The sequence below is a fragment of the Cherax quadricarinatus genome, chromosome 6 (assembly GCF_038502225.1).
Source record: "Cherax quadricarinatus isolate ZL_2023a chromosome 6, ASM3850222v1, whole genome shotgun sequence".
Classification (NCBI taxonomy): domain Eukaryota; kingdom Metazoa; phylum Arthropoda; class Malacostraca; order Decapoda; family Parastacidae; genus Cherax; species Cherax quadricarinatus.
In genome coordinates, this window is record NC_091297.1 from 20183400 (window position 1) to 20196051 (window position 12652).

Here is a 12652-nt window from a genome sequence, read left to right on the forward strand (position 1 = left end):
AGGCACTGTCAAGAAATTTTAATGAAAATAAGAAAAAATTTTGGAGTGAGTTAAACAAGTTAAGAAAGCCTAGGGAAAATATGGATTTGTCAGTTAAAAACAGAGTAGGGGAGTTAGTAGATGGGGAGATGGAGGTATTGGGTAGATGGCGAGAATATTTTGAGGAACTTTTAAATGTTAAGGAAGAAACAGAAGCAGTAATTTCATGCACTGGTCAGGGAGGTATACCATCTTTTAGGAGTGAAGAAGAGCAGAATGTAAGTGTGGGGGAGGTACGTGAGGCATTACGTAAAATGAAAGGGGGTAAAGCAGTTGGAACTGATGGGATCATGACAGAAATGTTAAAAGCAGGGGGGGATATAGTGTTGGAGTGGTTGGTACTTTTGTTTAATAAATGTATGAAAGAGGGGAAGGTACCTAGGGATTGGCGGAGAGCATGTATAGTCCCTTTATATAAAGGGAAAGGGGACAAAAGAGATTGTAAAAATTATAGTGGAATAAGCTTACTGATTATACCAGGAAAAGTGTACGGTAGGGTTATAATTGAAAGAATTAGAGGTAAGACAGAATGTAGGATTGCGGATGAGCAAGGAGGTTTCAGAGTGGGTAGGGGATGTGTAGATCAAGTGTTTACATTGAAGCATATATGTGAACAGTATTTAGATAAAGGTAGGGAAGTTTTTATTACATTTATGGATTTAGAAAAGGCATATGATAGAGTGGATAGAGGAGCAATGTGGCAGATGTTGCAAGTATATGGAATAGGTGGTAAGTTATTAAATGCTGTAAAGAGTTTTTATGAGGATAGTGAGGCTCAGGTTAGGGTGTGTAGAAGAGAGGGAGACTACTTCCCGGTAAAAGTAGGTCTTAGACAGGGATGTGTAATGTCACCATGGTTGTTTAATATATTTATAGATGGGGTTGTAAAGGAAGTAAATGCTAGGGTGTTCGGGAGAGGGGTGGGATTAAATTTTGGGGAATCAAATTCAAAATGGGAATTGACACAGTTACTTTTTGCTGATGATACTGTGCTTATGGGAGATTCTAAAGAAAAATTGCAAAGGTTAGTGGATGAGTTTGGGAATGTGTGTAAAGGTAGAAAGTTGAAAGTGAACATAGAAAAGAGTAAGTTGATGAGGGTGTCAAATGATTTAGATAAAGAAAAATTGGATATCAAATTGGGGAGGAGGAGTATGGAAGAAGTGAATGTTTTCATATACTTGGGAGTTGACGTGTCGGCAGATGGATTTATGAAGGATGAGGTTAATCATAGAATTGATGAGGGAAAAAAAGGTGAGTGGTGCGTTGAGGTATATGTGGAGTCAAAAAACGTTATCTATGGAGGCAAAGAAGGGAATGTATGAAAGTATAGTTGTACCAACACTCTTATATGGGTGTGAAGCTTGGGTGGTAAATGCAGCAGCGAGGAGACGGTTGGAGGCAGTGGAGATGTCCTGTTTAAGGGCAATGTGTGGTGTAAATATTATGCAGAAAATTCGGAGTGTGGAAATTAGGAGAAGGTGTGGAGTTAATAAAAGTATTAGTCAGAGGGCAGAAGAGGGGTTATTGAGGTGGTTTGGTCATTTAGAGAGAATGGATCAAAGTAGAATGACATGGAAAGCATATAAATCTATAGGGGAAGGAAGGCGGGGTAGGGGTCGTCCTCGAAAGGGTTGGAGAGAGGGGGTAAAGGAGGTTTTGTGGGCAAGGGGCTTGGACTTCCAGCAAGCGTGCGTGAGCGTGTTAGGAGTGAATGGAGACGAATGGTACTTGGGACCTGACGATCTGTTGGAGTGTGAGCAGGGTAATATTTAGTGAAGGGATTCAGGGAAACCGGTTATTTTCATATAGTCGGACTTGAGTCCTGGAAATGGGAAGTACAATGCCTGCACTTTAAAGGAGGGGTTTGGGATATTGGCAGTTTGGAGGGATATGTTGTGTATCTTTATATGTGTATGCTTCTAGACTGTTGTATTCTGAGCACCTCTGCAAAAACAGTGATAATGTGTGAGTGTGGTGAAAGTGTTGAATGATGATGAAAGTATTTTCTTTTTGGGGATTTTCTTTCTTTTTTGGGTCACCCTTCCTCGGTGGGAGACGGCCGACTTGTTGGAAAAAAAAAAAAAAAAAAAAAATAACCCCACCCAGTTGATCATCAGATGCTGCATTCTCCACCTGACCTCAACATTCTGAACCTGACTATAAATACTCCCGTACTTTCCACCCCAGGTAGATCTGTTGGTGACTTGAAAAAGCCCACTGTGTGGGCGAAACGTTGTCAATAAAGGATCACATTAAACTGCATGTGTGTTTATGTTTCCCTCCTTCAGAGTGCTGGGCCTGTACCTCCCACCTCCAGAAATCAAGTCCGGCCTGCTGGTTTCCCTGAATCCTTTCATAAATGTTACCTTGCTTACACTCCAACAGCTCGCCAAGTCCTTAAAACCATTTGTCTCCATTTTCTCTTATCTTAACACGCTCACGCATGCTTGCTGGAAGTCCAAGCCCCTCGCACACAAAACCTCCAACCTTTCCTAGGCCGACCCCTACCCCGCCTTTCCTCCACTACAGATTTATACACTCTGGAAGTTATTCTATTTTGTTTCAACCTCTCTGCACATCCAAAGCATCTCAATAACCCCTCCTCAGCCCTCTGGATAATAGTTTTGGTAAGCCTGCACCTCCTCCTAATCTCCAAACTACGGATTCTCTGCATTATATTCACACCACACATTACCATCAGACATGACATCTCCACTGCCTCCAGCCTTCTCCTTGTTGCAACATTCACCACCCATGCCTCACACCATACGTACTCTCATACATTCCCCTCTTTACTTTCAGGATAAAGTTCTTTGTCTTCACAGACTACTCAGTGCACCACTCACCATTTTTCCTTGTCAGTTCTATGATTCACCTCATCTTTCATAGACCCATCTGCTGACACAGCCACTCCCAAATATCTGAATACATTAACCTCTGCACTCTCTCCCTCGAATCTGATATCCAGTCATGGTTACCTAATTTTTTTTTTTGTTATCCTCAGCACCTTACTCTTTCCTATATTCACTTTTAATTTCCTTATTTTACATACCCTACCAAACTCATCAACCAACCTCTGCAACTTCTCTTCAGAATCTCCCAAAGCACAGTGTCATCAGCAAAGAGCAACTGTGACAACTCCCACTTTGTGTTAGATGCTTTGTCTTTTAACCCCACACCTATTGCCAACACCCGAGCATTTACTTCTTTTACAACTCCATTTATAAATATTTTGAACAACCATGTGATGTCACACATCCCTGTCTAAGGCTTACTTTTACTGGGAAATAATCTCCGTCTCGCCTACAGACTCTAACCTCAGCCTCACTATCCTCATAAAGACTCTTCAATGCTTTCAGTGACCTACTTCTTACTCCATACATTTGCAACATCTGCCACATTTCTCCCAATCCACCCAATCATGTGCCTTTTCCAAATCCATAAATGCCACAAAAACCTCTTTATTCTTATCTAAATACTGTTCACCTATATGTTTCACTGAAAACACTTTTTCTACACACCCCCTAAATCCTCCTTGTTCATCTGCTATTCTGCTCTCTGTCTTACTCTTAATTCTTTCATTAATAACTCTACCATTCACTTTACCAGGTATACTCAACAGAAGACGACTACTACTACTACTTTCAACAAACGGGCAGTATCCCACCAAGGCAGGGTGGCCCAAAAAGAAAAAAAAAACAAAAGTTTCTCTTTAACTTTAGTTGCCTCTTACAACCCGCATGGCTTACGGAGGAAGAATTCTATTCCATTTCCCCATGGAGATATGAGGAAATAAATAAGAACAAGAACTAGTAAGAAAATAGAAGAAAACCCAGAGGGGTGTGTATATATATGCTTGTACATGCATGTGTAGTGTGACCTAAGTGTAAGTAGAAGCAGCAAGACTTACCTGAAATCTTGCATGTTTATGAGACAGATAAAAGACACCAGCAATCCTACCATCATGTAAAACAATTACAGGCTTTCGTTTTACTCACTTGGCAAGACAGTAGTACCTCCCTGGGCAGTTGCTGTCTGCCAACCTACTGCCTAGAACTCAATAGACTTCTTTCCTTATAATTTTTACACTCTCTTTTGTCACCTTTGCCTTTATACAAAGGAACTATGCATGCTCTCTGCCAGTCCCTAGGTACCTTGTTAGGTAAGACACATATGCAACAGTTAGGTATCTTTATTTCGAAGCGTTTCGCCTACACAGTAGGCTTCTTCAGTCGAGTACAGAAAAGTTGATAGAAGCAGAAGAGACTTGAAGACGATGTAATCAGTCCATCACTCTTAAAGTTTTGAGGTGGTCAGTCCCTCAGTCTGGAGAAGAGCATTGTTCCATAGTCTGAAACAATATGGAGTTGAAGTGACAGGATGGAGCCTTATATAGCGCCAGGAGGTGAGACGTAGGTCACTAGTAGAACATACTTCGACAACCTCTACTAGTGAGAATGGCTGGATTTGAGAGGGACCTGACCTCCCAACATCTACGTTCTACTAGTGACCTACGTCTCACCTCCTGGCGCTATATAAGGCTCCATCCTGTCACTTCAACTCCATATTGTTTCAGACTATGGAACAATGCTCTTCTCCAGACTGAGGGACTGACCACCTCAAAACTTTAAGAGTGATGGACTGATTACATCGTCTTCAAGTCTCTTCTGCTTCTATCAACTTTTCTGTATTCGACTGAAGAAGCCTACTGTGTAGGCGAAACGTTTTGAAATAAAGATACCTAACTGTTGCATATGTGTCTTACCTAACACCCTGTCGGTATTTTATACCATTTTAATGTTCACCCTAGGTACCTTACCCTCTTCCATACATTTATTAAATAGAAACACTAACCACTCCAAAACTATATCCTCATCTGCTTTTATCATTTCTATCTTTATCCTGTCAATCCCAGCTGCTTTACCCCTTCTCATTCTACCTACTGCCTCATGCACTTCCCCCATACTCACAACTGGTTCTTACTCACTCCTATAAGATGTTATTCCTACCCGCCCTATACACAAAATCACAGCTTCCCTATCTTCATCAACATTTAACAATTCTGCAAAATATTCCCTCCATCTTCCCGATACCTCTAACTCTCCGTTTAATAACTCTCCTATTTTTAACTAGCAAATTCATTTGTTCTCTAGGTTTTCTCTGCTTATTAATCTCACTCCAAAACTTTTTCCTATTTTCAACAAAATTTGTTGATAGCATCTCACCCACTCTCTCATTTGCTCTCTTTTTGCATTGCTTCACCACTGTCTTAACCTCTTTTTCTCTCCCTATACTCCTCCCTCCTTGCATCACTTTTACTTTGTAAAAACCTCTCATATGCTAACTTTTTCTCTCTTACTACTCTCTTTACATCATTCCACCAATCGGTCTTCTTCCCTCCCACACCCACTTTCCTGTAACCACAAACTTCTGCTGAACACTCTAACACTGTATTCTTAAATTAACCCCAGACATCTTCTACCCCATTGCCTATACCCACACTAGACCATCTGTCCTCCAACAGTTGTTTATATCTTACCCTAACTGCCTCCTCCATTAGTTTATAAACCTTCCCCTCTCTTTTACTTTCTGATACCATTCTCCTTGTATCCCATCTACCTTTTACTCTCACTGTAGCTACAACTAAAAAGTGCCCAAAATGCCTAGTCATGCTAGGCATGATAGTGGCCCTCTCTGTAATTAGTATTTTATAATATGTAAACCACACATTGTAAGCAATATTTTATAATATGTAAACCCTACATTGTAATCTTTATAGAGAGTAAACTTTTGATTGATTGATTGATTGATTGATTGATCTGATATATCTGTGGCCCCTCTATAAGCATGCACATCCTGAAGTCTACCCAACAGTCTTCTATCTACCAATGCATAGTCCAACAAACTACTGACATTATAAGAACATAAGAAAGAAGGAACACTGCAACAGGCCTACTGACCCATGCGGAGCAGGTCCATGTCCCCCCAAATATTAGACCAATGATATCCCCCCCCCCGGATTAGCCCAATGACCCACCCAGACTGGTCATCTCCACTCAAGGATGGAGCACTGCACCAGACCCAGCAGCACAAGCTAGTCAGGTCCAACTCGCACCCATCCACACCCACTCGTGTATTTAACTAATCTATTTTTAAAACTACACAACGTTTTAGCCTGAATAACTGTACTTGGGAGTTTGTTCCACTCATCCACAACTCTATTACCAAACCAGTGCTTTCCTATATCCTTCCTGAATCTGAATTTTTCCAACTTGAAACCATTGCTGCGAGTCCTGTCTTGGCTGGAAATTTTCAGCACGCTATTTACATCCCCTTTATTTATTCCTGTTTTCCATTTATACACCTCGATCATATCCCCCCTAATTCTACGCCTTTCTAGAGAGTGCAGATTTAGGGCCCTCAGTCTATCCTCATAGGGAAGATTTCTGATACATGGGATCTTTGTCATCCTCCTCTGTACGTTTTGCAGAGAGTTTATATCCATTCTGTAATACGGTGACCAGAACTGAGCAGCATAGTCTAAATGAGGCCTAACCAAGGATATATAGAGTTGAAGAACAACCTGAGGACTTCTATTATTTATACTTCTAGATATGAAGCCAAGAATTCTGTTAGCTTTATTGCAAACACTAATGCACTGTTGTCTTGGTTTTAGATTACTGCTAACCAGAACTCCTAAATCCTTTTTGCAATCAGTAGTGTTAAGATCTACATTATTTAGTTTATATGTGGTATGGTTATTTAACTGTCCAACAGTTAGAACTTTGCATTTGTCAATATTAAACTGCATCTGCCACTTCTCTGACCATTGCATCAGTCTATTCAAATCATCCTGGAGTGCTCTAGTGTCCTCATTAGAATGAATTGGACGGCCTATTTTGGTGTCATCAGCAAATTTGCTTATGTTGCTATTTATTCCCTCATCTATGTCGTTTATGGAAATTGTGAACAACAACTGGCCCAACACTGATCCCTGAGGAACACCGCTTGTGACGTGCCCCCATTCTGATTTCTCCCCATTTATGCAAACTCTCTGCTGTCTATTTGTCAGCCATGCCTCTACCCAGGAAAAAATTTCTCCTCCTATTCCGTGTGCCTTAAGTTTCCTCAATAGCCTCTGGTGTGGAACTCTATCGAAAGCCTTACTGAAGTCCATATACACAATATCATATTCATTACCATGATCTATCTCCTCAAACACCTTAGTGAAAAAAGTTAGTAGATTCGTAAGACAGGAACGCCCCTTTGTAAAACCGTGATGAGATTCATTAATCAATCTGTGCCTGTCAAGATGGCTATGAATTGCTTCGGCAATTATTGATTCCAAATTTTCCCACTATGGAGGTAAGGCTTATTGGTCTATAGTTCAAAGCCATGGACGTGTCACCTGCCTTGTAAATAGGTATTACATTTGCCATTTTCCACTTATCAGGCACTATGCCAGTTTGTAGTGATATGTTAAAAAGATTAGCCAAAGGTATGCTAAGTTCCTCTTTACATTCCTTTAACACCCTTGCAAACAGTTCATCAGGACCTGGGGATTTGTTAGGTTCTAGTTTCTCTATTTGTCTGAGGACCATGTCTCTAGTTACCGCAATCGTACATAGTTTATTATCATCCTGTTCTACATAATCTATTATTTCAGGAATATCGCTAGTATTTTCCTGGGTGAAAACTGAGATTAAGTAGGTATTTAGAATTTCACACATATCCTTATCACTGTCAGTGATCTGACCAGTGCTACTCTTAAGTGGGCCAGTCTTGTTCCCTAATCTTACTTCTGTATACCTGAAAGAACTCTTTTGGGTTAGTCTTTGAATCCCTTGCGACCTTAGCCTCATAATCCCTTTTTGCTTTTCTTATTCCTTTCTTTATTTCTCTCTTTAATTGAATATATTGATTTCTTAACTGCCCATCCCCTCTTTTGATATGCCTATATATGCCTCTCTTTTGGCCAATGAGATGTTTTAATCTATTGCTCATCCATTTGGGATCATTGTTGTTAAATCTAATTTCCCTACTTGGAACAAAAGTTTTCTGGGCAGCTAGAACTATGCTCCCTCACCTATATCATATCTTGTATACCTATCCTTTATTTCTTAAACTGTGTATTACATATAACCAAACCCCTTTCTATGCAAAGTTCAATCAAACACTTATTATATATAAAATATGTCCTTAAAAAACATGTTTTTCAAATTAACAGAGATGGTATGCAAGTAAGATTTTTTTTTTTTTTGGATGGGGATAACTTCATCAGAGTTATTCTTTTATTTGTCTTTCAGGATATCTTAATGGAGAGCTGACAGTTTATCAACCAAATGTAACTTTGCCAATATCTGGCACCAATTTCATCTCGACTGCCAATGAAACCAACATCACAGCAGTTATCCATGACCCACATGATTGGCTTAAGCAGCGCACAACAATGGCCTCTTTCTTTTGGATCATTAATGATAGTGTAAGTACATAGGATAAATTTTATATGTTTTGAATGTCAGATAAAACATTTAGCATACGTAGGACCTAATAGGTGTTATTTTAACAAAATTTAGTAATAAAAATATTGGCACCTAGGAAACTTTTGTCATTTTCAGGCAGAGAATTCCATGTTGTTGTTTGTGTGCCTTTTACCTCTTGTGTTTTTCTCCTCTCACTTGTATATGCTTGCTGAGGGCAGTCATATTTTCACTTGTTTTTAAGCTTTGGTCCTCCTGATGACAGGGCCGTTATGTGGTAAGAGGATTACAGTCTTTGCTGTCTTTGCCATAGTGGGTAAGCTCTTGATGCCCTCAAGATTGCCTTGGCTTGTAGTGGCTCACTAATGGTACAGTACTTGTGTATACCTCTCTATAAACCCTGGGGTCATTTGTTGTAGTCAAGTATTAAGCCTCCCTTCATTAAGCTTGATTGTGGGTGAGGAAATAGGGAGGTTAAGGAGATTACTAATCTGTTGATGATCCCTGTATGCCTCTGACTCCTTGGAACCTGGTACCAATTTTGAGCACTCCTTTGTTGCCTCACTCTGGTGCTGATGTCCACCCTGACCACTTTGATATCTTTGACCTTAGTGGCACTTTGGCCATACTCTCGGCTTCAGTAATAATTGTAATAATTCACATTAAGCGCTACAGCGTAAGACATACCTGGCGGAAACTTGATCCTCTATCTTCTTAGCACAAGACTTTTTTTTTTTTTTAACAAGTCGGCTGTCTCCCACCGAGGCAGGGTGACCCAAAAAGAAAGAAAATCCCCAAAAAGAAAATACTTTCATCATCATTCAACACTTTCACCTCACTCACACATAATCACTGTTTTTGCAGAGGTGCTCAGAATACAACAGCTTAGAAGCATATACGTATAAAAATATACAACATATCCCTCCAAACTGACAATTTTCCAACCCCCTCCTTTAAAGTGCAGGCATTGTACTTCCCATTTCCAGGACTCGAGTCTGGCTATATAAAAATAACCAGTTTCCCTGAATCCCTTCACTAAATATTACCCTGCTCACACTCCAACAGCTCATCAGGTCCCAAATACCATTCGTCTCCATTCACTCCTATCTAACACGCTCACGCACGCTTGCTGGAAGTCCAAGCCCCTCGTCCACAAAACCTCCTTCACCCCTTTCCTCCAACCTTTCCCTACAGATTTATATGCTCTCCATGTCATTCTACTTTGATCCATTCTCTCTAAATGACCAAACCACCTCAACAACCCCTCTTCAGTCCTCTGACTAATACTTTTATTAACTCCACACCTTCTCCTAATTTCCACACTCCAAATTTTCTTCATAATACTTACACAACACATTGCCCTTAGACAGGACATCTCCACTGCCTCCAACCGCCTCCTCGCTGCAGCATTTACTACCCAAGCTTCACACCCATATAGGAGTGTTGGTACCACTATACTTTCATACATTCCCTTCTTTGACACCATAGATAACGTTTTTTGTCTCCACGTATACCTCAACGCACCACTCGCCTTTTTTCCTTCATCAATTCTGTGGTTAACCTCATCCTTCATAAATCCATCTGCTGACATGTCAACTCCCAAATATCTGAAAACATTCACTTCTTCCATACTCCTCCTTCTCAATTTGATATCCAGTTTTTCTTTATCTAAATCATTTGATACCCTCATCACCTTACTGTTTTCTATGTTCACTTTCAACTTTCTACCTTTACACACACTCCCAAACTCGTCCACTAACCTTTGCAATTTTTCTTTAGAATCTCCTATAACCACAGTATCATCAGCAAAAAGTAACTGTGTCAATTCCTATTTTGTACAGTGGACCCCCGGTTAACGATATTTTTTCACTCCAGAAGTATGTTCAGGTGCCAGTACTGACCGAATTTGTTCCCATAAGAAATATTGTGAAGTAGATTAGTCCATTTCAGACCCCCAAACATACACGTACAAACGCACTTACATAAATACACTTACATAATTGGTCGCATTCGGAGGTAATCTTTATGCTGGGGTCCACTGTATTTGATTCCCCATAATTTAATCCCACCCACAAGACATATGCTTCCTATTTGTACTCACCCTTGACTTCTTCAGTGACCCAGCATTGACTATCTGGTCACTCCCTTGTCACAGGACAAAGTGGCTTGAAGCTGCTGGAGCAACTGTAGAAGTCTGTAAGTGGAATCCCAATAGTTTCTTCAGCCCAGGTGCTAGATCAGCTAGGCTGTTGTGGGTATGTGGGCCAATGGGCCAGCAAGAGCTTGATTGACCAGGCAAATACCAGATAAGCTTGGCCTAGGGCCAGGCCATAGGAGTTGGAAAACTTGAATTTTGTAAAATTCCATAGCGTACAGATTTATTTAAAAATGAGATTGAATGTAAAACCTGATGTGTTAAAGTGGGAGAAATGGTCATTTGCTAGTGTGAGGTGCAGAGGATCCATGTATAATGACATTATTCTGGATGTTACAGTACAATAGTAGTACCAAGGATCCATGTATAATGACACCATCCTGGATGTTACTCGTAGTCCAGATTTTGTACGTGTTATGCTCAGCTTTTATTTCCTTTCAGTTATATTTATTAATACCTAGTTACTAAGTTGGTAGACAGTTGTCCAGGGAGGTACTACCATCCTGCCAAGTGAGTGTGAAACAGAAACCTGTAATTGTTTTACATGATGGTAGGATTGCTGTTGTCTTTTTTTCTGTCTCATAAACATGCAGGATTTCAGGTACATCTTGCTATTTCTACTTAAACTTAGGTCACACTACACATGCATGTACAAGCATATACAGTGAAACCTCTACTAACAAGTGCATCCACGTGCGAGTTTTTCGAAATATGAGCAGTTGATGGGTCGATTTTTTGCTTCCATGCGCGAGCAAAATTTCCATAAGCGAGCTGACCTCAAGGCAGGTTCCTTGACACTGGTGAGGGGCTCTTGCTTTTGATCTAGGGGATTGTATCTCATTTGTTTGTTGGACTATCTTATTGAAACTTGGGCAATGTATGATGGAAAGATGCTTCTTAACTTACCCCAAAAATGAAAGAAATCGGAGCATAAATAATGGAATTCACTTCTCAGCAATTAGCCACCCCTTAGCGGTATTTTTGTATGGTTTTTATGGTTGTATTCTCGTTATTTTGGTCTCATTTGATAGAATGGAAGATATATTACAGAAATAGATATGATTTTGATTGCTTTCATGCTGAGAAGTCCCTTGAAATTGAGCTCAACGTAGGAGAAATGTTCCATTGCTTGGCTGTGTTCCAATATGCAGTCTTGAATGGGTTGACATTATTTATACAATTATTGCAATAATGCATAACAATAAATCTTATATTTTTTGTTTGAATAAAAAGTACAAATTATTTACATTGTAACAATAATAATAATAATAATAATAATAATAATAATAATAATAATACAGTGGACCCCCGGTTTGCAAAGCCATCGGTATCTGATAAATCCGGCATCCGAAGCATTATATCGCAAAAAATTTGCCTCGGTTCCCATTACAAAACCCGGTATGCGATACGATTCGTACGAGACATGTCCAGTGTTTACAAGCCAGCCAGTGTGCGCGCATCTAGGGATACATTCGGTACATTCTATATTATCCATATTATCACTGTTTTTGGTGCTTGTTTCTGCAAAATAAGTCACCATGGGCCCCAAGAAAGCTTCTAGTGCCAACCCATCGAGACCAAGGGTGCTAATGACTATTGAAATTAAGGAAATGTGTGCAAAGTGGCTTGAATTGCAAACCTTTTTTGATGAAAATCACCCTGACACAGCTACTGCAAGCCGTGTTGGAAACCTGTACACTGACAATGTTGTGAACCACTTTAGGAAAGTCATAAAGGAACGAGAGGTACAGGCCTCTATGGACAGATATGTTGTGCGACAGAAGTCCAGTGACTCTCAAGCTGGTCCTAGTGGCATTAAAAGAAGAAGGGAAGTAACCCCGGAAAAGGACTTGCTACCTCAAGTCCTAATGGAGGGGGATTCCTCTTCTAAACATTAAAAACTTCGACACTCTCCCCTCCTCCCATCCCATCAATCATCACCAGATCTTCATTAAAGGTAAGTGACAATTATTCT

General features: G+C 40.1%; 1 protein-coding gene across 2 annotated transcripts in view; it reads left to right on the forward strand.

The window, feature by feature from the left end:
* LOC128692529 (uncharacterized) overlaps nucleotides 1-12652 on the forward strand; it is a 242489-nt gene that overhangs the window by 51362 nt on the left and 178475 nt on the right. For both annotated transcript variants that reach the window (XM_070080838.1, XM_070080845.1), the window contains exon 4: nucleotides 8349-8524. In XM_070080838.1, the coding sequence (XP_069936939.1) occupies nucleotides 8349-8524 (176 nt within the window). The remainder of the gene's footprint in view (nucleotides 1-8348; nucleotides 8525-12652) is intronic.